At 45.7% G+C, this 26779-nt stretch overlaps 1 protein-coding gene across 2 annotated transcripts in view; it reads left to right on the top strand.

The window, feature by feature from the left end:
- The window catches only part of HBP1 (HMG-box transcription factor 1), a 329971-nt gene that overhangs the window by 219993 nt on the left and 83199 nt on the right, over positions 1-26779 (top strand). For both annotated transcript variants that reach the window (XM_069229842.1, XM_069229841.1), the window contains one exon: positions 6138-6461. In XM_069229842.1, coding sequence (XP_069085943.1) covers positions 6138-6461 — 324 coding nt within the window. The remainder of the gene's footprint in view (positions 1-6137; positions 6462-26779) is intronic.

Raw genomic sequence — 26779 nt, 5'->3', positions numbered from 1 at the left:
TAGCAGGCTGTTCTGAACATTCCTTTTGAGAAAGATCAACTGTTTGGGCCACAGGTGAATACCAGTCCAGAAAAACTAAAGGACACCTACACCATCAACGCCATGGGGGCCCTCCAAACTAGCACACAGAGGGGCTCCTTTCGTTGTCATGGGTACAGGGGGACATACAAATCCTCCACAACAGAAGCTTCCACATCACACTCCAGACATCCTAAGCCTTCTTATACTAGGGGCTTCTACAGAGGCTCCTACAGAGGGTCCATTAATAAGGGAAAAGCACTGCCACATGCAGATCCTCCTCCCCTGCAAGCACTGACTACCTACACCTTCCCCCCGATCATCTAGTACCTGTTGGGGAAAGACTCCCAACTTTTCCACACCACTTGGGACACCATCACCATAAACCAGTGGGCCCATAGCATTATCTAAAATGGATTTTGTCTGGAGCTCATTACCACGCCTCCCAATATTCCCCCCTCAAACTCACAGGCTATCACAGAAACATTTAACCCTTCTCAAACAAGATTTCCAAGCCCTTCTTCTCAAGGGGCCATAGAGCCCATTACCCCAGAACATCAGGGCTCTGGAGTATACCCCCTATATTTCCTGATTCCCCAAAAGGACACGTCCCCCAGACCAATATTGGACCTTCGTTGTCTAAACAAAAAAATCCTCTCGGAACACTTTCACTTGGTCACTCTTCAGGATGTAATTCCAGCAAGGCAACTTTGACAGCTCTAGATCTAAAGGACGCCTACTTTCACATACCATTTCACCCTGCACACCGAAAGTACTTAAGATTTGTCATTGCAGGCAAACATTATCACTTCAAATTCCTTCCCTTTGGAGTCACTACAGCTCCCAGGGTGCTCTCATAATGTTTAGCAGTAGTCACACTACACCTGTGAAGACAGAATGTCCATGTGTATACTTACCTGGACGACTGGCTCATCAAAGCCAGTGCACTGCAGGAGTGTCAACAACACACTCAGATGAAAGTGGATCTCCTTCAGAAACTGGGATTCACTCTCAGTATTCCCAAATCCCATCTCCAGCCACTACAAGTTCAAACTTACCTGGGGCAATTTTTAACACTGAGTTAGGACTAGCGTACCCCAATACTGCTCGCATCCAGAGTTTTCAGACACTTCTATCTCACTTTCAGGAAAACCAGTCCTACACAATACGGACGATTATGCATCTGTTGGGGAGGATGGCTTCTTACATCGCCATAGTTCCCCATGCCAGAATACACAGGCGTCCCCTACATCAGTGTCTGTCTCTCCAATGGTCTCAGTCACAGGGTCATCTGGAAAATCCAGTGTTGTTAGACATTCAAACTCACAGTTCTCTGCAACGGTGGAACATCACCAACCTTATAAACAGTGGCCTTCTTTAGACCTTGTGCCTCACATCACATTGATCACAGACGGATTGTTGTGCTTACCTCCAAGACTTGATGGCACAGGGTCTCTAGGATGCCAAACACTAGTCCCTACACATCACAACTACCTGGAACTTCAGGCTGTTTTTCTAGACCTGAAATTTTTCCTTCCTCGACGGGGAAGCATGTGAATCTATAAAAGATATCAACCACAGTGTACCGGTAAGTAACTTTTTTTTTCCTGCAACCGAACTATCCTTTGAGGCTTATTCCTCTTTCCATATATTCAGAATGCAGTACACATGCAAAGTGGAAGCATAGGGAGAAATACATACATTTCTCCTAGTTACGCCAGCTTTAGGTAGGCACACCATTTTGGTGCAAACCCATGTGTACCTAGTCGTTAGAAAATGGGGTTGTTCCACAAAAACACGGGTGGATTAATGAGAATGTGCATGCTCCACCCATGCAACACCTACCTGATGCAAAGTAATGTAAAGCATTTTGCCTCACTTTTTGGGGGGGTTACAAAGCCACGCAAATCAGGCTTTGCATGGCTTAGTCAGTACCCAAATAGATTTTGTCGGGCTGGGTCTAAAACTTGACATAATCATGACCCAAATCCTTATTAATTCTGGGCCCTTGACCATGCAAATTAAATGTAGTTTTTACATGGTTCCAGTTTTGGTCTGTTAATAAGAAGTTGATTAAAAACACACACCCACAACTACACACACCCACAACTACACACACCCACAACTACACACACCCACAACTACACACACCCACAACTACACACACCCACACACTCACACACTCGCACACACACTCACATACATCCACACATCCTCCCCCTCACACTCACACACACATCCTCCCCCTCACACACACATCCTCCCCCTCACACACACATCCTCCCCCTCACACACACACAGCCCTGCCCTCCCCACACACACACACACAGCCCTGCCCTCCCCACACACACACACCCCTGCCCTCCCCACACACACCCACCCCTGCCCTCTCCACACACCCACCCCTGCCCTCTCCACACACCCACCCCTGCCCTCCCCACACACACCCACCCCTGCCCTCCCCCACACACCCACCCCTGCCCTCCCCCACACACCCACCCCTGCCCTCCCCCACACACCCACCCCTGCCCTCCCCCACACACCCACCCCTGCCCTCCCCCACACACCCACCCCTGCCCTCCCCCACACACACGCCTGCCCTCCCCCACACACACACACGCCTGCCCTCCCCCACACACACACCCCTGCCCTCCCCCCACACACACACCCCTGCCCTCCCCCCACACACACACACCCCTGCCCTCCCCCCACACACACACACCCCTGCCCTCCCCCCACACACACACCCCTGCCCTCCCCCCACACACACACCCCTGCCCTCCCCCCACACACACACCCCTGCCCTCCCCCCACACACACACCCCTGCCCTCCCCCCACACACACACCCCTGCCCTCCCCCCACACACACCCCTGCCCTCTCCCCACACACACACCCCTGCCCTCCCCCCCACACACACCCCTGCCCTCCCCCCCACACACCCCTGCCCTCCCCCCCACACACCCCTGCCCTCCCCCCACACACCCCTGCCCTCCCCCCACACACCCCTGCCCTCCCCCCACACACCCCTGCCCTCCCCACACACACCCCTGCCCTCTGCGCACACACACCCCTGCCCTCTGCGCACACACACCCCTGCCCTCTGCGCACACACACCCCTGCCCTCTGCGCACACACACCCCTGCCCTCTGCGCACACACACCCCTGCCCTCCGCGCACACACACCCCTGCCCTCCGCGCACACACACCCCTGCCCTCCGCGCACACACACCCCTGCCCTCCGCGCACACACACCACCCCTCCCCCCACACACTCCTCCCCACACACTCCTCCCCACACACTCCTCCCCACACACTCCTCCCCACACACACCTCCCCACACACACCTCCCCACACACCACACCCCCACACCTCCCCACACACACACCTCCCCACACACACACCTCCCCACACCTCCCCACACACCCCTACTCAGAACCCCCCACACACACACCTGCACTCAACACCTTCCATCACACACACCTCCCCAGATATACATACCTCCTCACACACACACACCCCTACCCCGCACGCACCCTTCCCCCGCACAAACCCACATCTCCACATACCCCCTCCATTCACACCCCCTCCACCACATATGCATACACACACCCACTCACCCCCTCCTCACAAACCCCTCGCCACACCCTTTCCTACACACTCCTTCCCTCAAACCTCACATACTCCTCCCCACCACACTTCTCCCCCCCAAGCCCCCCACAAACACCTCTCCCTGCACACCCCCTTCATACCCCTCCCCCCCACACAACCTACCCCGACACGCACACACACACACACACACACACACACACACACACACACCCGAACCGCCCCCCCACCCAACTGAAATGCTGCAGCTATCAGCTGTGGAAAGAGAGAGCAATTTGGGTATTTTTGGGGTGATTGCAGGGCATTCTTGGTAGGAAACTGTGCTGGTCTCAATGCAAGCCATGCCTGAGTTTCCGAAATGCCTGTATTTTTGGGGTTTCCTGGGTACTGCAGCCGTTACCCGTGACAACTAGGAGTACATAGGGATTTCTTAGGGATTAGATTTGACATATAGGGTTAGTACCCTACTCCCCCCCCCCTTCCCGTCCTCATTCTGCTTTCCCCTATGGTCTAGAACCCAAGGAGTCCAGTGGCAAGGTGATGAAGCACCCAACCACATTCCTTTTCTCACACTTACAGATCTTGAGGGTAGTAGTGAGGGGGTTCACAAAGCCCACAATACTAGGGTTGGGGATCAGAACACCCAACAGGCCAGCAGGGAAAAAAGTGAGGAATAGAAATGGGGTATGGGAATTGTCCATTTTAGTACTGGACAGCCGTCCCTACCCCTAGGCAACATGCAGTTCTTTTGCAGTCTTAGGGTGAAAATTAGAGGGAAAGAAAGTCTCCTACACACCAGAGATTGGAGTCCAAAAACTGGAATGTGTGGGGTGTCTGCCTTGGACACCAGATAGTCTTTTGTTTACTCCAGAGAGGAATTAAATGGGGGGGAGGGAATTTGTCCCCTGCCTGTGCCCCTGGGTGTAGTGGGGAGGGGGTCAAAAAGACTTTTTGGGCTCCACGGGTAGAAGTGTGACCTGATATGACACTAGTCCAGCCCCCCACCCCATTCTTCTTTTTTTTTTTTTTTCTAGACTCCATTTCACGCCAGATACCAGATTCTATTCAAAAAAGTTATCTTCTGTGGCACCGGCAACAGCTTTGACGGTTTGCACCTTTGCTGATTAGAGCACACTTGTAAAACACAGGGCTGTGAATTGAAACTGCTGCTCTGCTTTTCACTTGTATTGGACTGGTGTCACTTTAATAGGAGGACTGGGGTTCTCGGGACGCCCTATGCCTCCTTCCCAAGAGGATCACTGACTCCGCCAATGAACAATTTTCCATTCAAGTGAGAGAACAGTTCCTCATAATTGTGCAGGTGCAAGATGTGCATCCCTGTTAATAATTTTTGTAGAAGGGGCTGTGCAACAATCTGTGACCTCTTCTGTAATATGAAAATGGCCGTGGGGCTCCAGGAGCCCCCAACGAACGTTCGGTAACATGGCCACTGGTATCTAGTGTGATTTCTGACCCAATTCTATGGGGCAGAGAGACGTTTTGGGCCTTGTTTTATGGTCTGAGCTTCCAGGATTACCCTTACCCTCCCACCCCACACCTCTAAGAGCTTCACTGGCTCCCAATCCACAAACTAGTAGTCTTTGAACATCTCACACACACATAAAACACCTTACACAACATTGTCCCTACATACCTTAACCGCATAAGCTTCCACAAACCTACCAGACAACTCCGCTCAGTCATTCTTCTACTTGCATGGACCTCCGCTTGCCCATGCACAACCATATCTGGTGGTCGTGCCTTCTCATACCTCACTCCTAAAGCCTGGTACAACCTGGCACTGCACATAAGAGCTGCCTCCTCAGTTCTTGAATTCCGCAAGCAACTGTAGACCTGGCCATTGAATTAGCACCTACCCTGTTAAAGCTTCTGCTTGAACATCAGAATACTCTCCTGGGTAAGTTACGCACTATACAAATACCATAACATGAGTGGGTGCGCAATGACAGTTATTGCCCAATGCTGGGATGGAGTGGCGCCCCACCTGAGGGGTTCCGTAGCTATAGTATGAGGATGTGACATTCACATTCTACACACTGCAGGTAGTGTGGTGTAAGTAAATGTCATGTTTCTTGCACTTAAGCTATAAATTCTTCCTCTCCCTCCTTCACAAAACCCCACGATCTTACCTCCCCATGAGCTATGCTCTTGCTCTGCCTCAACAAAAACATGACTTATGTGGGACAAAGAGGGGTAAGCTGGTATGAGCAAGTCACAGGAGCAGAGGGATGTCTAGTGGCACGGGGTGAAAAATGATGGGTTGGAATACTACTCAGAGCAACTGCTACTGGTCTGGAATATTTGCAAACATGATGTGTTTGATGTCCATGAGGTTATTAGAAATCTTTTAAAACTTAGAAAACGTTTTGAAAACTTGAAAAATGTTCTGTCTTGCTTTTGGTATACAGGCAATTCTGTCTAGTTGTTGTGGATAAATGAACAAGCACTAAGAGTATCACAAACCTCTTAAAGGTATGTTTTGTTGTTTTAGCTATGATTTTACGCCGATGGATTCATCTGCGGTTTATGTGCTAAGCAGTATGGCACGCCAACGCCGCGCATCTGTATCTGGTGGAGGATCTAACAGCCCAGACTCTGAGAGATCAGAATATAGTCAAGACTTCATGTCTGCCAGTCCACAACTTTCTTACAGTTATTTGTGTAGCAAAGCTGCAAAAGGCAACAACTCAGGAACAACAACTGCTGCAAGTGCCACTTCTCCCATCAAGTGTAAAAGACCAATGAATGCCTTCATGCTTTTTGCCAAAAAGTACAGAGTTGAGTACACTCAGATGTACCCAGGGAAAGATAATAGGTAAGGAATAGTAAGCACATAAGTCTCTGATTTCCTAAAAATTTGAAAAGTAATTGCCTCATTTCAGAACACTTGATGCCCTTCTCCAATCTTAACACACACCAGCATTCATGAATGAATCCAGGAAATGCCACGCTTTAAAATATTTATTTTGTATACTCAATCAAATGTGTGCTTAAGTTGTAAATCACAATATACCATCTTATGTCTGTATAACATTTTTCTTTCAGTCACCTCTGGTATGAAAATATGGAAAAAAATATTTGCTTGATTAAAATAGCAGCATATGTTTTCTGACTAAATATCCTGGCAAATCTACTTTTCCAGTGGTTGTTAAAAACTTTGTTCAACATCAAAGGGAAGTGGAATGTGTGGCATGCAGTGGTTGCCTCATGTTACAAGACACATTTCTTCAGAGACCTTGAGTTTCAAAAACGTAAATCTGGAGTTATTCATTAGTATTTTTATTTATTAAAAAAACAAAGTTTAAAGGTTAGTTATAGTTGAAAAACATTGTTCGTTGGCATGTGTGGCTGTAGATAGACATGCTCTGCATACTTCTGCCATCTAGTGTTGGGTTCGGAGTGCTACAAGTTGTTTTTCTTCGAGAACATATTTGATTCACAGGATGGAGTGCCTCCTCCTTCTTGATGATACTGCGCATGGGCTTCGAGTCCTTTTTAGATTGTTTAGTCTCTGCCTTTGGGTTGGGACATGTATTCTTTGCTCTGTCTTCGATTTGCTCCTATCCGAGACTTTCTATCTGTCTATCTTTTATTCAACGGTATTGTTATTTCAAGCATGTTTTCCATCTTGCGTTCAAAGTTTTCAGTTCGTCGGGCCAGTACCGACTGTGCACCTTTGCGGCGGGCCTCTGGCCTACCTCCACCCAGCACTGAAGAAAATTCTGGACTGATGAAACAGACACCGTCTCGTTTCTGTCCTCAGTGCCACTCCAAGTTCCCCCACGCCCACCATCACTAGATGTGAAACTTGTGCCTCTCACAGGATCACCAAGAGACTACTAGTGACACGTCAGTCGTTCAGATCGAAGAGGAGCCTTTGGGACTGAAGAGCACACAGATTGGAGATGGTGCATAAATCTCCAGAGGACACTCTGAACATCTTCAGGGAGGAATACGCACAGAAGGAGCCTGAGTAGGAGGAGGCTGTCTCCATTCAAGATGTGGACTCTGACATTCGGTCTGACATGGGAAGCCACTGAGGTACCACCGGTGCAGCGAGTGGGTGCTGCAGCCCCTCCTGCCCCAACTATGACTCATAGTTAAGCCCTGACTGAAGACACCGGACCACCACTGTCACCAGGCCATGGTCAGTCTCGGAAGGACATTCCGGCTGCCCGGCCCGTCAGCTTGGTACTGAAGAGATTGAAGGCTACTGCTGCATCTTCGGTATGAGCCTCTTCCATTTCAGTCCGAATGATAAGCACCAAACTTTCAGCATCAAGTGTTTCAGCTCCTAGCAGAAACCGTTTCAGCAGCGAAAAAGGTCTACCCTCCGAAATCATTGGTGCCAAAAACTCAAGACACTGCCCTTTTGGAGCAGTTCGATTCTAGTCAATCCACCACTACACCGCCTCCTATTGAGCCGATACAGGAGACTATGGACGCTAAACAGCACCGAATATATATTCAAGAAGGGATAGGATGTATTTTGGCTGCCCCTCTGTTACTTTTAACAGGAAGCTAACTTTCCAGGAGGCCTTGGACACCTCACCGCCTCCGAAAAAGACCTTAAAGGACAAAGCCTCTGCAACCAAGCCTTTACTTCCTGCTCCTCCTGATGATCCACATTCTCCACCCCAGCTTCTTACTTCCCTTCTACCTCTTTCTCCTCCTTATTTTCCTGCCTTTCCCACTGCAAGAGACCTCACCTCTCAGGGTTCACCTTTATTTGTAGGGAAATACTTACAGGACACACATCGAGACACAAACCCTTGGGACTCTTATGATCCAGATCCTATTGTTAACACAGATCCAGACTTATATCCTGCATGGCCCTCTCCTCCAGAGGATACTACTAGCTAACAACAGGTCATTGCTAGGGCAGGACATGTGTTGCCTTACCAAGATGACTGGCTCATCAAAGCAAGTACACTACAACAGTGTCAATCACACACTCAAACAACAGTAAACCTTCGTCACCAATTAGGGTTCACAATCAATTTTCTCAAAGGCGACCTACAACCTCTTCAAATTCAGCCATATCTAGGAGCCCTTCTCAGTGTGGCGCTGGGGTTAGTATATTCCAATCCAGAACGTATTCACAATTTCCAGCATCTTCCTTAATTTCAGGAGAATCACACTTACATAGTCAGGACTGTCATGCGCCTCTTAGGGATGATGGCATCCTGTATTGCCATCGTCCCTTATGTTATACTCCACATGCATCCACTACAGCAATGTCTGTCTCGTCAGTGGTCTCAGTCACAGGGTCACCTTCAGGATCCAGTGTTGTTAGACTGCTAAACGTATATATTTCTCTGTAAAGGTGGAACTCTACCAACCTATTAAAAGGGTGGCCTTTTCGGGACCCTGTGCTTCAGGTCATTCTGACCATGCATGCATCCCTGACGGTTTGGGGGCACACGTTTTCAGAACTTCACAGTCCAAGGCACCTGGGATCTCAATCAACAATCCATGCACACCAACTATCTGGAATTTGAAACAGTATTTCTAGCCCTGAGAGCTTTCCTTCCTCACCTGTCACACAAAGTTGTCTTAGTCTGCATGGACAACATGACAGCAATGTATTGACAAAAACGCGGGGGAGGGGGGAGGATGAGAGACACGGTCATTCCAGTTATCACAACTTGCACAAACAATATGGAAGTGGGTTCATCACATCTACCCACCTGCAGAGTATCTCTCTGGAACAGACAACAAGTTTGCAGACCTGCTCAGCAGGATGTATCAACAAGGCCACAAATGGGAACTCCACTCCTAAGTCCTACAAAATACTCCCAAAAGTGGGGAACTCCTCAAATAGACCTTTTCGCCACAGTAGAAAACGCAAATTGCCCAAGCTTCGCATCTTGGTTCCCTCAGCCTCTTTCCAAGGCCAATGATCTAAGGATGAACTTATCAGGGATATTTACCTACACTTTTACTCCTCTTCCTCTCATTCCATTTGTGGATTGGAAACTCACACAGACATCTCTCAGCATGATCATGGTAGCTTCCTTTTGGGCACATCAGCCATGGTTCACAACACTCCTGGCCCTCTTGCAGGTTTCCCACGAGAAGCTCCTCAACAGGCTGGACTTCCTCAGACAGGACCAAGGACAAATCAGACACCGAGACTCCCAAGTCACTCAACCTTGCGATATGGCTCCTGAAGTCATAGTTTGGTTATCTCCAGTTACCTTCTTAGTGTTTGGAGATTCTTAAGAAAGCTCATAGGCCAACAACTAGAGAATGTTATGCAGCGAAATGGAAACATTTTGTATTTTAGTGCTCATCCAAAAACACTGACCTCATTAAAGCATCTGTCCAAGATATTGTTTGCTATTTGCTTCACTTGCAAAACGCAAACTTGGCTTACACTTCAATCCGAAGTACATCTTGCAGCCTTAGCTGCTTATTTACAAAACATACAACATACTTCTCTGTTCAGAATCCTAGTTATCAATGCCTTTATTGAAGGACTTAAGAGTAATTCCACCTAGACTACCCCCAGTACAATCCTAAAATCTTAATCTAGTACTCACTAGGCTCAGGGGCCCACCTTTTTAGCCACGTCATTCATGTCCTATTCAATTCCTCTCTTGGAAAGTGTTTTTTTTTTTTTTTGTCACTCTTAAATCACTCACACGTATAAGTGAGCTCCAAGCATTAACTTTAGAAGAACCATTCTTTCAAAGACACAAAGACAAGGTGGTCCTCAGTACAAATCCAAGGTTCCTGCCAAAAGTAGTTTCTCGATTCCACATCAGTCAAACCATTGAGCTACCAGTTTTCTTTCCGCAACCTGACTGTGGCAGAAAGAGCACACTTAAGATGTCAAAAAGGCACTCATGTATTCCATTGCTAGGACTAAAAAAATTAGGAAAACATAACCACTTTTTGTAGCCTTTTCATTACTGCATAGGGGAAATACAATTGGAAAAAAAAATGGCATAGTGAATCGCTAGGTACATACAAACATGTAATGCTAATGCAAAAATACAGCTGCCACTCTCTCCTAGAGCACATTCCACTAAAAAGAAGGGTGCCATTGTGGCGTTCTTGGGAAACATTCCTTTAGCTGACATTTGTTAAGCAGTTACTTGGTCTACACCGGATACTTTCACAAAGCATTACTGTGTAGATGTACTAGCACATCAGCAAGCCAATGTAGGACAGGCTGTCCTAAGAACACTTTTCCAGACAACTGCAACTCCCACAGGCTAGCCACCGCTTTTATGGAGCGGGATGCTTTACAGTCTATGCAGAGCATGTGTATCTACAGCCACACATGCCATCAAATGGAAGATGTTACTTACCCAGTAGACATCTGTTTGTGGCATGTAGTGCTGTAGATTCACATGTGCCCTCCCTCCTCTCTGCATCCTTTGGCTACTTCAGTTACCTTATAATTGTATATATATTTGTACATATGTACATACTATTGCATGGACATCTCTTTCTCTATACTTCTCCTATACTGTCGCTCACCTGCCTGTGGGAAACAATCTAGCAAAGGACTCAATGCACAGTATCGCCGAGAAGGAGGAGCCACTCGTTCCTGTGATTTGAAAATACTTCTTGAAGAAAAACAACTTGTAGCACTCCGAACACAACACTAGATGGCGTAAGTATGCAGAGCATGTGAATCTACAGCACTACATGCCACGCACAGTTGTCTATTTGGTAAGTAACATTTTATTTTCCCTATACAAGCCTTGTTTAAACTACCCAAACCTTAAAAATGCAAAAGTTATAGTTATAACTTTCATTTACAATGTATCCACCATCTTCAATCTATTATAAGCAGCATTAAGCAGCAGTCTTCGTTACACACTTCTCAGCTTGCTAACCAGACTGTACTAACTATAACTCACCACTCTACCATGCACTGTGTTGTGACAAATAATGTTGTCTGAAAAGTTATAGCATGTGAAGTTATATCATTCATAACACTTATAAGTGATGTAGTATGCAAGGGCATAAACAGTGCATGGAAAAGGCATGAGTTATAATTAATGTAGTGTGGCAAGTGATTTGACAAGGCAGTTTTCAGAGGTGTGCGACTTGCAGTAATTTGAAGGTGGTGCATAAATTACAAATTGTAGTTATAATTATCCGTTTACAATTTTTAGCGTTTGTGTATTTTAAGTTGGGTGTGTATAGAAAGCATAAATAAGGTATTTATAACTGAATTATCCTTAACCTTTGTTTTTTTTTTTTTTTTTTTACTGTATATAGATGTTTTTCATTTTTTAATATAGATGTGCTTCAGATTGCAGTGTGGAGGGTCATTGATTAGAGTGTTATAAAGTGGAGTGTAGTACAGTGAAGGAGAGTGTAGTAGAGTGGAATATTGTAGAGTGGAATGACAGAGTACAGTGGAGTAAAGTGTTATGCAGTGGCGAGACATAATTGTTGCATAATGGAGTGTAGTATTGTAGAGTGGAGCGGTGTATTGTACAGTGCAGTGGCGTGTCCAATAGTGTAGTGGCGTGTCGAACAGTAGAGCTTAGTGTTGTACAGTGGAGTGTTGTTCACTGGAGTGTCATGAAATGAAGTATGGTGGAGTAGAGTGGCTTATAGTGTAGCAGAGTGTAGTGGCATGCAGTGGAGTAGTGTTTTGTAGTGTCACGCAGTAGAGTGGCAGAGAGTCTCGTACAGTGTAGTGTTGTACAGTGAAGTAGCATTATTTGTGAGAACACATTACATGGTAGAATAAGCGCTGTCTCGTTAGCAAGTTGAAAACCATGTGCAATGAGGTCCACTACTTATAATAATTTGAAGGTGGTGGATAAATTGTGAATGAGTTATAACTATAACTTCGAAAAATCCTAAAGTTTGTGTAGGTTAAACTTGGTTTGTATAGGGAAAATACATTTTCCTATCTATAACTTCAACCTTTGGTTTTTTTTTCAGTGAATTTCAATGCTTTTTAAAAAAAAAAAATGTTTCAAATCCTAGAATCCAGTGTCGTAAGTGAAGAGTTATGTGGAATGTCATACACTACAGTGGAGGAGAGTGTTCTAAAGTCTATTGTCATTGACTGGGTTATTGTAGATTGGAATCCAGTAGAGTGTAGTAGCATATCATACAGTGTAGTAAAGCATTATATTCTGTAGTGGCATGGTGTCTTCTGTAGTATAGTCAGGTATTGTAGACTGGAGCGGTGAGTTGCACAGTGGCATGGTGTTTTGAACATGAGTAGGGCGTTGTAGACTGCCATAGTGTGGAGTAGGGTGAGGTAGAGCCTCAGAGTGGAGTATTGTCAAGTGGAGTGTTGTAGATTGCAATGGAGGAGAGTATTGTAGAGTGGAGCACTGCGTCAAATAGTGGAATGGTGTACTGTAAAGAGAAATTGAGTGGTGTGTTGTCAAGTGTAGTACAGTGGTGTAAAGTGGATGGATGTAGAGTGGCATAGAGTGTAGTACAGTGGCATAGATTGGAGTTGCATACAGTGGAGCAGTGTTTAGTACAGTGGCAGAGTGGGGTAAAGTATAGTGGAGTACACAGGAGTGGGGTAGTGTGGAGTAAAGTGTCAGAGTGGAGTGGCATATCGTAGATTATAGGGGTGTGGAGTGGCATAAAGTCAAGTAAAGTGCATAAATTGGAGTACTGTGTTGTACTGTAGAGTGTAGTGGGGTGCCGTACAGCATTGGAAAGTGATGTTGAGCGGCTTACGGTCTAATGGATTTTTGTGGGGTGGTGTACAGTACAGTGTTGTACAATGTGGTACAGTGAAATGGCATTCGGTGTTATATAGCACAATAGCTTTGAGTGGTGTATAGTAGAATACTGTGTCAGAGTAAAGTGGGGTGCAGAGGTATACAAAGAGCTTTGTGGACTAGAGTATTGTACAGTAGAGTGTTGTACTGTGGCATATGGTATAGTACAGTGTTGTACAGTGGAGCAAAGGGGTTTAGACAGGAGTAAAGTGTTAGAGGTTGGTGTACAGTGATAGTCTTGAGTGTAGTTGCATAGAGTACAGTATATTTGAAACGGTGAACCTGCATACAGTGGATTGTTGTATAATAACGTAGACTGAGATAGTCTTGTACAGTGGAGTATAGTACAGTGGAATGGTGCAATGTAGTGTGGAAAAAAGTACAATAGAGTGAAGGGTGTGTCATGGAGCAGAGTGGCTTGGAGTGTGCAGGTGTAGTGTAGGTAGTAAACTGTTTTATAAATTGGAGTGGGATCTCGTACAGTAGAGTGGAGTGCTGTTGTAGAGAAAAATGTTGTGTAGTGGAATGGAGTGTTGTACATTGGAATGTCCGGACAGAAAGGAAGATAGTTGGACAGTGGAGGGTATGTTGATTAAGTGAAATAGAATGTCAGAGTGCCATGAAGCGCGTTAGACATTTATAGAATGGAGGAAAGAGTTATACAGTTGAGCTGTTTAGAGTGGAGTGGCGTACACTTTAGTGGCGTAGAGGGGATTACTGTAAAGTTGAGTAGCATACAGTGGAGGAGAGTGGAGTGGCATAGAGTGGAATAGCTTGGAATGGAATGGCATAGAGTGGAGTGTCGTCGAATGAAGTAGGGTGCAGTGAATTACCATAGTGTGTGGTGGCTTACATTAAAGTAGCGTAGAGTCTCATATAGTAGAGTGGAGTGCTGTCATACAGTGTTGAAAGCTGTCATAGAGTGAAGTAGTGTGTTGAGTGTATGAGCATAGAGTTAAATGCAAATTTGACAGTGGAGTATACGGGGTTAGAGTGGACTAGAGTGGCATAGTGTGTAGTAGAGTTTTGTAGAGTGGTGTTTTATAAGGTCAAGGAGAGTACACTGGAGTGGTGTAGAGTGGTGTATCGTACAGAGGTGTGGCACAGAGTGGAATACGGTATTGTGTAGTAGGGTACAGTGTAGTGGAATAGCGGTTAGTGTAGTAGCCTACAGTGATGTGACATACAGTGAAGGGGATTAGACTGGAGTGGTGTATTTTGGGATGGGGGTAGAGTGTAATAGCATACAGTGGAGTGGTGTACAGAGGAGTGTGGTAGAACGAAATACTGTACAGTAGAGGGGCAAAGATTGAAGTTGCATACAGTGCAATAGCATAGATTGAAGTGATGTACAGTGGAATAGCGTGGAGTACAGTGGAGTGGCCTAGAGTAGAATAGCGTATTGAAATAGCATAGAGTGGACTGGTGTAGACTGAAGTAATGTACAGTGGGGTAGAGAGAAATAGCATATAGTGGAGTGACATCCAGCAGACCAGCGTAGAATGAAGTGGTATGGAGTAGTGTATAGTGGAGTGGAGTTATGTAGAGTGGTGTAGAATGGAATAGCATATAGTGGAGGAGTGTACTGTGAAGTGGTGTAGACTGAAGTGGCACACCCTGGAATGGAGTAGGGTGTAATAACATACAGTGGAGTGGTGTCTGATAGAGTAGGGTAGAGTGGAGTGGCATACAGTGGAATAGCATAAAGTGGAGTGGCATACAGTGGAATGGCGTAGAGTGGAATAGCATATGCTGAAGTAGCATATAGCAGAGTGTCATACAGTGAAGTGGCGTACACTGGAGAGGTGTAGCGTAGAGTTGCATACAGCATGATAGCATAGAGTGGACTCGCGTAGAGTGGAGTTGTGTACAGTTTAAAAGTATAGAGTGGATTGGCGTAGAGCGGAGTATTATATAGTGGATTGGTATTGAGTGTAATAGTGTATAGTGCAGTGGAGTGACGTATAATGGAGTGGTGTAGGCTGGAACGACGTACAGTGGCGTGGGGTAGAGTGTAATAGCATACAGTGGAGTCCCGTACATTGGAGTGGGGTCCAGTCAAATAATGTAGAATGAAGTGGCGTAAAGTGGAGTGCCATACACTGGAGTGGTGTAGAGTGAAGTAGCTTAAAGTGGAATAGCATACATTTGAGTGTTGTAGAATGGAGTGTAATACAGTGGAGTAGAATGGAGTGGCTTACAGTAGAATGGCGTAGAGTGGAATAGCATATAGCGCAGTGGTGTACAGTAGAGTGACGTAGACTGGACTGGAGTGGTGTGCAGTGCTGTTGTGTACAAAGTAACAGCGTTGAGTGGCATAGAGTGGAGTCTTGTACAGTGGAGAGGTGCAGAGCAGCGTAGTGGAATAGCATATAATGGAGTTGCTACAGTGGCGTAACATACAGATGTATGTGAAGTTAGCAATGTAGATTATGGTGTACAGAATAATGCAATACAGCAAATTGCTTTGCCTTGCGTTTCTTCAAACTTGCCAATCAACGCAGGGCCGTCCATGGTGATATAGGTAAGTAATAGGTCTTTATATATCACCAATTAAAAAAAGTGGTAATACTTAGGGAAATGTATTTATATTATTTTGTCAATTTTTATGTAACATGGTAGTTTCACAAACGTTAGTGAAATTCAGTGAAAGTACTGCAGTGACAGATGTCAATATGTTTATATGTCCTATTACTTAAAAAATACTTCCATACTTAACTGCAGTACCCAAAAAGCATAATCGCTGCACCATAATGTGTAATCCTTCCAAATTTGTTGTATATCCATTCAGCCGTTTTTGCGCTGGGTTAAATACAAAAGGTCCCAGCCTTCCTCTATTTGGGGGTAATATAAGCTGGAACCCCTTGGTGGAGGGAATGACTTGCGATCTGGTTAAGACCACAGGGTAGGTAGCCAGTTTTGCTCAGAGGTTGGGCTCTTGGTTCGCCGGCTACTTTAGTTAAGATCTTCCAGTCTAAGTGTACCTCTAAAGTGATATATGGCAGTGAAGAATGGGACTACAGACGGATGGACAAGATCCAACCTGCAGAAAATGTGTTAGATGCCATAGTGTTGGGTTCAGAGTGATACAACTTGTTTTTGTACGAACACAAACAAATGTCTACTGGTAAGGCACATCCTTAGGGTCCCACACAGTACCCTGGCGTTTTTGTTTGACGAGAAGTTGGGTCTGAGACATATTAGTGACCTAATAACTCTCAAGCCCTTGTTGTGTTGGGTTAAATTATTGACTCAGGAAGGCCTTCAGCTTAATAGGTCGATCTTGTCAGATTGTTTATTTCTTGATCATGTGTACAAAATCCCCTGGATAGCGTATGTGAAGCCGACTTTGTCTAGTCTAGTGAGGGCAGACCTGTTTTATAACCATCATTCCTTGTGTCTGTCGGAGAAAAAAAGGGTAACTGAGTTGATTTTTGGATGTGCCTCTCTACAGTGCGACCAGTCAGAGCTTGGGAAATCCATGGTTCCGGGTCATTTCTTGTCAAAAACTGTGTGGGGTATGGAGCCATACTTTTCCTTGCTAACGAATGCAAGGGACAGGTTTGCGGTAACTAGTTTCAGATTTAATTTGCTAAATCACCTATCTGCCTCCCTGAGTGGCTGGTCTAGTCTAGGCTCCTTGGGGCCCTGTGACTGCATCAATGTGTCTCCAGAGAATACCCTACATTTTGTATTGGTGTTTAAATATTTTAGTATCCCCAGGAAGCGATTCCTTTTCCCATAAAAGCTCTGGGATTTGCTCAACCTCTCCCAGTGCTTATGTACCTCCAGATATTGCCAGATGTGCACTTTCTGTCTGCTGTTTTTTGCGTCCTGCTGTAAGATCAATGTCTCACTTAAAAATGCTCCTAGAGAAATTGTTTAGATCTAATTTGTGTACATAAGATCCAGTCTTCAATAATGAATAAGACAAATCCATACTGTTCAAATCAGATATAGTAATCAATAGGATTTAGGAATTGAAAACATTTACAACAAATGTCCACCACATAAACGTCAACACTGTATATAACACCCTTAGATCACACGATTGCATCCTAACAGAAGATCTAGGACGGGGTTATAAACCTGCTCTTGACACAGTCCTGCACAATAATTGCCTGGTTTTCAGTCCCAGTTCAAGCAATATAATGGTCTTTCAATTCAGCCTGTCAAATGAGAAGGGAATGTGGACGTTTTGGTCTGTGGTGGCAGTCTGAGGTCTATCAGACCATCATCCGGACTCAGCGTTGTATATAATATCTACACATAAGGAGAATTAATTATATAACAGTATGTGCAATCAGGCAAATGACACCATGTGTACCGCCTGTTGAACCCAAGAAAACACCACAAACATAGGTGTGGATACTAGTACAGACCACCACCTACATGGCAACGAAAGTTAAAAAAGTACCTCAAAAACATAGAAAGCAGGCACCACATAATACACTGTCAGGCTCCCCACCAAGATAACTACATTCTGCTACTTACAACAGGTTGCAAAAATAGACTCCATAGCAACACACAAGGATACTTCAACCAACAAGCCTAGGTAAACAAATCCGCAAATATTGAAATAATAAAATATTAAAATCGCTTAACCGCCATATAACATAAACTGCCTATTCATACCCTTTAAATATGGGACCGCTAGTGTCTGGCTCCATCAGCATCCGCTCAACCCATGCAAGTCTGAATCAAACATTGCTGGTCCTTCCGGCATGTTTTAATAATAAAGTGACAAGTCATGTGGCCATTCCGGTGACTATGGCAGCCATCTTGAAATGGTAAAGAACAAATCCACAGAGTTTAGAGACAGTTGGAATTACGGTACGTTTACTGTTGTGGACCTCAACAACTCAATAAATATAATATCCATCTAGGCCATCCACTCAGTTCGTGTTAGTAAGATACACAAGCTGTCGTTCTCCCTGATGCAGAGCATTCAAGTAGTAACATGTCATGACCTTTACAATTACTGTAAATGCTCTAACAGCCCATCTAAATGCTCTCCAACACTAGATCCACATTCATAACCCTGCTGTAGTTAGCCCCAGAGCCTAACTTATACACAGAACAGTAAGAAAAGATTGACCCAACCAATTATTCTCAGGGATTATTATACAGCAACCACAACAACCAATACAACATAATGTCAGAAATATAAGTACAGATAAATGGACTTACAACCCTCATACTATTCATAGGAAAGAAAAAGAAACAATAGGTACCCATGAAAGGAACAATACCCTATCTAGTAGAACTACTAGATATCGATTTAGCATCCGCAGTTACAGGCACAGAACCATGAAAGGAGGTTGAGATCCATAACCCGCTAGTATTTGCCATTCCATCTGTTGATTCAGACCCTTCACTGTATCTGCAAGCCAAATCCATTGGTTCTATTTAATGGTCAACAGGCAGTCCACGTTTAAACGTCTCTTCAATGGTTTTATAACATCAAGTACAAACCAGTGCATATCATTGGGGGCATGTTTCATAAGATTGTAATGTTCAACCATAGGAGCATTCACGACATTACACCATATTTGTGAGTGATGTATAATCAATTTTCTGACCTCATGTGAGTTGTTTTACCAATGTAAAACAAAGAACATGGGCATTGAATACAATAAATAACATTTTTAGAGCCACAGTTAGTGAAATGTTTCAGCTGCCAAGTTCTCTCGTTTAGACAGCATGTTTTTACGATTCTGGTGGAAGCGCATGACTGCTGTTCCCACATGGGTAATGTCCAACCCTTGATGTTAGACCCCAGATGTTACTCACTGTCCGTGATTCTGGTTCAGTGTAGGCCCTCACTAGACTGTCTCAAGTTTATGCCTCTTTTAAAGGCAAATAATTTCTCAAGTGGAATGTCAAGAGAGGCTAACAAATGCCAATTGTTCAAAATAATCTTTGTAATTCCATTTGACTCTGAACCAAAAGTTGTAACAAAACTCATACGAGAGTGAACAGCTTTCTCTTTGACCTGGAGTAAGGCTTGTCGATCATAATACCAGGCACGTTTCAGGGATCTTTTAACCAGTCTATATGGATAGCCTCTCTTAATCAATGTGGACATTCAAGTTTTTCTTGTTGCAATTACGCTTAATCCTTAGGAATTGCCCAAACAGTAAATTGTGCCTTAAATTCCTGGAATGATAGCTATTATATCTCACTAGAATATTTCTGGCAGTGGGTTTAGTATGTAGGCCTACCTACAACTCATCCTCATCAACTGAAATTTTCAAACCTAAAAAATAAATGCAATGGGTATCATATTCAAGGCAAAATTTTAAGTTTGTATTTTGATTTTTAATCCATTCGTGAAACAGTAGTAAATCACTTATTGGACCATGCTAAACAAAGAAAATGTAATCTATATACTGGAGCCATTGTGTGATGACTGCCATAAGAATTGCCTTCCCTATAGATAGTATGCTGTTCAAAAGTGGCCACATATAGATTCGCAATATCAGGAGCAAAAATAGCTCCTATTGCTACGTCCTTCATTTGTGCAAAACACTCATCATTAAACAGTAAGTAACTGCGTTCCAGTGTAATCTGAACACAACTTGTGATAAAATCAGTGGGGACCCTAAGAGGTCTTGGTCTAGAGTCAAGAATGGTGGTAATTACCTCAATTGCCTCTCCTTGTGGAATATTATTGAACAAGTTTTCTATATCCATCGTAACCAAGATGTCAACCTCAGGATTAAAATGAGCCCCTTCTGTTTGAGTGATCACAGACAAACTGTCTTTCGTGTAGGACTTGGTTAGAGGTACAAAACTGTTTGATGAAAAAGTTAGCATATTCTTCAAGTGGTTGTAAAACCGACTCGCAGCCAGCCACAATAGGTCTTCCTGGTGGCTTATTTTTGTATCTTTGTGGATTTTAGGTAAAACACAGAAGGCTGGTATGCAAAATCATCCTTATTAAGGTTTTCCTGTTCCATTTTACTTAACCACGCACCATGCAGACCCTTATAGGTCACTTCAAGGATTTCACTTTTGATGGATGGTGCTGGGTCTTTCTTTAATTTGTTGTAATGTGAAGGATTATGTAGTTGTCTTAAAATTTCCTGTTCATAATCTGTTCTATCTTGAATAATGATGCTTCCTCCCTTATCAGCAGGTTTGATAACTATATTTTTATTGCTGCATAGGAAGGGTAAAGCTTCGTTTTGAGCTCTAGTAAAGTTGGACTGCACATATTTATGTTCCTTGCCTACTTTCTCTACATCAAACAGAACTGCATTCTCAGACGTTATGATTGCCTTTAGCATCAAGTTAGTCGAGGAAAAAAATGTAGAGGCCCATCACAGGCCTGTGATACCCTCTGGACTCACATGTGGATTCTTGGTAAACCAAAATGTAAGTCTCAAGGCCCTAAAAATGTTATAACTCAGATTTAAAAAATGGGTAATTCCTATAAGTTAACACAAAGGATAGACCAGTACTCAGGACTTCATATTTCTTTAGAACTGATGTGAAGACAAGTTGAAGATCGGTACCTCCTCCAAACCAGGATTATATACTGTAGTGTCTACTACTTGTAATTTTGATTCCTGGTTTGTCAGAAGCCTTGGGTGTATTGGGTCCTGAACCACCCCCGCCTGAAGTTCCTTAAGTTTCTACGTGCTGGTCTCTGGCCTTTTACTAAAAAAGTATTTCTGATGGATACAAACTACCTGTGGATTCCTCACCTTATGAATTCCTCACCTTATGAATTCATCCTTGCGCCAGCATCCGACGTAAAGTCTTCTTCCTAGCTCTCCACGTCGACGAGGACGTCACAATTGCACGGCTCCACACGACTCCGTCTGAGGTCCTCGCTGGCGTGCTGACGTCAGTTTCCTTTTTTCCATGCCTTGAACGCCAACGGATTTTTTTCCTGGCTCGTTGGATAGTGTGTATCTTTGGTAGTTACAATGTCTCCCCAGAGAAAATCGGGTTTCAAGCCTTGTAATGAATGCGGCGGTAGGATGTCGGTCACTGATCAGGCATGAAAACTGCCTTTGGTGTCTTAGCTCTGAGCACGATGTCGAAGGGTGTGGATTGTGCCACAGTATGAATCCTAAGGCACTTAAAGAAAGAGAGGCCAAGTTTTTCTTAGCAAAGGCCAAGAAGAAGGGCCATAAGAGGGCTTCATCTCACGCTTCTTCCAGGAGGCAGAAGAAGAGGCGTCGTCCTGACTCATGGCGTCGTCCTGACTCATGGCGCCGATCGAGGTCTCCATCTGCTAGACGTCGAAGTAATTGGGAGGTGAGCCCTACTGTGACTCCGATGCCACAGAGTCTAGAAGTATCTCCGACGCCGTCAGTCTATGAGGTGGCTCCTCAGAGCCCTCAATTTTCACCGGCGCCGCAAGAGCCTGATGTGTAGCAGCAGGATCAAGATCAGAGATGTACTGCCTTCTCGGCTCTGGCAGCGGATCCAGTGGCATTTTTAAATGCCATGTATGCGTTTTTCAAGGCTATGGCCCCTGCTCATGCACCGGCGGGTCCACGGGGCCATTAGCTTTTTCACTGGCCTACCCAGCATATCAGATGAAGCTGTTTATGCTGTTTTGCCTGGTTGAGGGGACCGGGTCGACGTCGATTCCTCGAGGTATGGCGTTGCCATCTCCGCGTCAGCCGATGCTCTCCCCTGGCCAGCCGGCTCCATTACCTGTGTGCCAGCCGACTCCGAAGAAGGCGCCATTGGAGTCCGTGTCGGCGCCTGGTCCGAGTGATTGATGTTCGGATCCATACATCTTCTGGTAGGGATTCAGAAGCAGTGTCTTCTGCGGATTCGATGTCGACGCCGAGGTTAGAATCCCGCATGAGATCCTGGAGAAAGACCTTGCATACCCTTGAAGAAGAAGAATACCGGCAGTTGGAAGAGGGTGAGCTTATGGAGCCTTTGGAGGAATACCAAGGATTGGGGTCAGCCAGTGGGCTGGATACTTCCCCGGAATGGGACATTTCATCTCTGGGGGAGTTTACGGAGAAGGCAGCGTCATTCCACTCGGTCATTAGAAAGGCAGCGGACTATTTAGACCTTCCTTTATCTGCGGCAGCGGTAAAGACAAATCTGCTAACTGAGGTGCTGAATCCCTCTACATCTTCAGCTGATCCTTTGCTGCCCTTCAATGAGTCATTGTTGGAGCCTATTGTGGACTTGTGGAGAAAACCAGTTTCGTCTCCAGCTGTTAATAGAGCTGTGGCAAGGAGGCATAGGGGGAGCACCCGGGGATCCTGGGTTCCTGTCACGTCATCCAACCCCGGAGAGTTTAGTGGTTCAAGCGTCTTGCTCCACAAAGTCTGCTCCTGGTTCGTTCCCTGTGGCCAATCTGATCAGGAGTCCAAACGAATGGAGCAGTCTTCAAAAAAGATCTTTTCGTCTTGCAGCATGGCGCTTAAGGCTTCGAACGCTACCTGTGTGCTGGGCAGGTATGTCCATGCCCTTATGGACTCAGCCAAAGCTATGGTCGGGGATCTGCCACAGGAGGCACAGAGGCCTTTTGGAACACTCTTGTCGGATGGACAGGCTGCGTCGCAGCAGATTATACAATCTGGCCTTGATACAACAGACTCATTTGCTAGGGCGATGGGGCCATTTGTTGCTACAAGGAGGCACGCTTGGCGGAGGTCCTCCGGATTCTCCTCAGATGTACAGACCACCTTACTAGACTTGCCTTTCGATGGTGAAAAGCTGTTTGGGGAGAAAGCTGACTCTGCCCTTTAACTTTTTAAGGAGAGCTGAGCTACAGCAAAGTCCTTAGACTTACAGACTACCCCTGCCTCCCATTATAGGTCTTTTCGCAGGTTCAGAGGTTTTGGTCATGGGGCAGTTTTTCGGAGGCCCCAGTACTCGGCCCAACAGCCTGCCAATCCATCTTATCGTCCCTTTAGAGGGCGTTGGAGGGCTAGAGCTAAAGGGGCAGTCCAGCAGCACCCTTCTTTGTCATCCTCTTCCTCTGGTGGACAACAGCAGGGGAAGCAGCCCTAGTTTTCCCCACTTTATCGAACATGCTTCTCCTGTAGAGGAAGGCTTTGTCTTTTTCTCCGCAGGTGGGAGTTGATAACAGCAGACTCCTGGGTGTTGAATATTGTGGAAAAAGGATATGCTCTCCCCTTTCAAGAGTTCCCCCCCCCCCCCTCCCCCCCCATCCCTCATTTTGTTCAGAGGACCATCTTCTATTGTTGCAACAGGAGGTTCTGGCCATGTTATCAAAGGGTGCGATAGAGTTGGTTCCGGAGCAGGAAAGGGGTCAGGGTTGTTATTCAAGATATTTCCTGATCCCCAAGAGGGACGGTCACCTGAGGCTGATCCTAGACCTCAGGATTTTGAATTGGTTCCTCAAGCAGGAGAAATTCAAAATGCTGACTCTAGCGCTGGTTACTTATAACGTTGAACAAAGAGGATTGGATGGTGTCTGTCGACTTGCAGGATGTGTACTTTCATATCCCTATACTCAAGTCGCACAGGAAGTATCTCCGGTTTGTGGTGGGGTCTCAACACTACCAGTTTGCGGTCCTTCCGTTTGGGTTTACTTCAGCACCTCGAATCTTCACAAAGGTGATGTCGGTGGTTGCAGCACATCTCAGGCGGAAGGGAATAGCGGTATTACCTTACCTGGACGATTGGTTGGTCAAAGCCAAGTCTACAGAGCTGGTGCTGCATCACCTGCTGGTGACAACCCAGTTGTTCGATCTGGGGGTTTCGGTAAACGTGCCCAAGTATCACCTGGAGCCCTCTCAATGCCTCCTGTTCACAGGGGCAGTACTGGATACAACATTGTATCAGGCCTACCCTCCGCCTCAGCGATTTCGGGACATTCAGCTGCTGATTCCAATGTTTCGAAATGGAGTGGTTGTTCCGGTCCTCAAGGTCTTACGCCTGCTTGGTCGGTTTGCTTCTTGCATTCTGTTGGTCACTCATGCGCGCTGTCATATGAGGGCTTTTCAGGGGGCTATAAAACTAGACGGCAAAATGGCCACCACGCAAGAAGAGATAAATGGGGCGTTTAGGGAATACTACACGAACCTTTACACCAAACGCACAGTATGCACAGCCGAACAACTTGAATCCTTTCTCGCAGGATCACCCCTGGCGCAACTGACACAGGCAGACGGGGAGAGGCTGCAGGCCTCACTGGGAATGGAGGAACTGGACTTAGCGTTAGGACAGATGCCCAGGAACAAAGCGCCAGGTATAGGCTGCCTCCCTATAGAATACTACGCGATGTATTCGAAACACTTAAAGCCTCACTTGCTGAAAATGTTCGAGGAGGCATGGCGCCGCAAGATATTGCCCCCACACAGAGAGAGGCAATGATAGTGGTTCTTCCTAAGCAAGGGCGCGATCCCACAGACGTTAAGTCCTATAGACCACTCTCACTCCTAAATCTCGATTTTAAAATCCTAGGCAAAATATTGGCTAACAGGTTAGCTCCCATCATACACACTTTGATACACGAAGACCAAAACGGTTTCATCCCAAAACGTAATACTTTTTAAAAATATCTCTAGATTGTTGAGTGTAATGGGAGACACCCCCCCAGATGCATGTGATGAAATGGTACTTTTGCTAGAGATTGAGAAAGCATTTGATACACTAGGGTGGGACTTTTTATTTGCCACCATGCAGAAAATGGGTATCGGCCCTAATTACATACAGTGGGTACAGACATTGTACACCAATCCACAAGCACGGGTGAAAACAGGAGGGGGTCATATCGGACAGCTTCCCGATTGCTAGAGGCACCAGGCAGGGATGCCCTCTATCTCCTTTGTTGTTCACTATAGCGATGGAACCACTAGCGACTCGACTACAGGCCATGGAAGATAGCTGGGGAATAGTCAGGAATGGGCTACACCATGTTATATCATTATATGTAGATGACGCCCTAATATACGTGCGGAAAGGGAGCGAGACGATACCCTTAGCAATCTCACTCCTGACTGAATTCGGGGAGATATCGGGCTTGGCGGTAAATTGGGAAAAATCGTGTGTTCCCACTAACCATATGGTCCCTTTTGAGAAAAGAAAAGGCCCCAGCAGGACACCTGAAATAGTGTTTTGATACGTCCAAATACCTGGGGGTCCACATATATCATAGAACTGAAGACCTTAGAGATGGAAACTTGGGAAGAGCACTGGCTTCTATGAAGGGATCGCTGCGATTCTGGAGTAAACTACCATTGTCACCCCTGGGCAGAGTGGCAGTAGCAAACATGCTGTTATTGCCCCGGCTGTTATATTACTTTGCGGTTCTGCCACTCTTGATCCCCATGAGTTTCTTTCGCGACTTGAACGCAATCCTGTTGCAGCTTATATGGGGAGGGGGCAGAGCGCGCGTCGCACTCGCCAAACTGCAGCGCCCAGTAAGTGCAGGTGGCCTGGGAGCCCCCAACTTCGAACTCTATTACGCTGCAGCACAGTTACAGTGGATACTGAATTTGCTACATAGACCCACACAGGCGGAAACCGCGTGGGTGCTGGCGAGACTACACAGAGAACTTCTGATCACTTGGCTAACAAATAAAATTTCGAAGGGGGCATCTGATAATCCGTTAATGCTAGCGGCACATTCATGTTGGAAGAGATACATTCAAAACGGTTCCAGAACGATCCCCTATTCGCCGCTCATCCCACTGGGACTGATTCCTGGATGTACCAACGCGGCTAGGACGCACTCGCTAATGGCCTGGGCAGAGGTGGGTATATTGTCAACAGGAGACTGCTTTGAAGAGGGGAAACTGATGTCATTTGAATCCATGCAAGCCCTCACAGCAGTGAATCCCGGGCAATTTATAACATACTATGCTATATGTCACGTAATTAAGAAGGCATGGGAAGCTGGAGAACAAGAACCAGTGATCTCCCCTACACTACACCACATGCTACAATATGACAACCAAATAAAAGTTGTGTCGAACTTATATAAAATTCTGAACAAACTCCCCGAACCTAACCTGGAGAATGTAAGGGAAAGATGGAATACAGTTCTGCCAAACCCGATAACGCAAGAGGACTGGCCGAAAGTTTTACACCACACACGGGGGGTATCGAGAAATCCCAGATTTTGCTACACACAATTCAACTACACACACCAAACGTACCTTTCGTCAGCTAGGATTAAACACATGTTTCCCGGCTCGGACCCAACCTGTCCTAGATGCAACGCCCCAGTGGCACATTTTTATCATATGGTCTGGGAATGTGCTCAGGTGAACAGGGAGTGGAGTGGTAGAAGTGGTTTCAGAGTTGACGGGTCTGGCGCTCAGTTGATCCTAAATCCTGCCTGTTAGGGCTGAGACCCTACATAAGTTCACAGACCTAGCAAATGTGTTGTACAAAAGATAGATAGCTATGAATTGGAAAGCGTCCATAGCACCAGATTTGAAATCCTGGC

Source organism: Pleurodeles waltl, chromosome 4_1, assembly GCF_031143425.1.
Source record: "Pleurodeles waltl isolate 20211129_DDA chromosome 4_1, aPleWal1.hap1.20221129, whole genome shotgun sequence".
Lineage (NCBI taxonomy): Eukaryota > Metazoa > Chordata > Amphibia > Caudata > Salamandridae > Pleurodeles > Pleurodeles waltl.
Note: the sequence above shows the minus strand (reverse complement) of the source record. Positions and strands in the feature narration are given on the sequence as shown.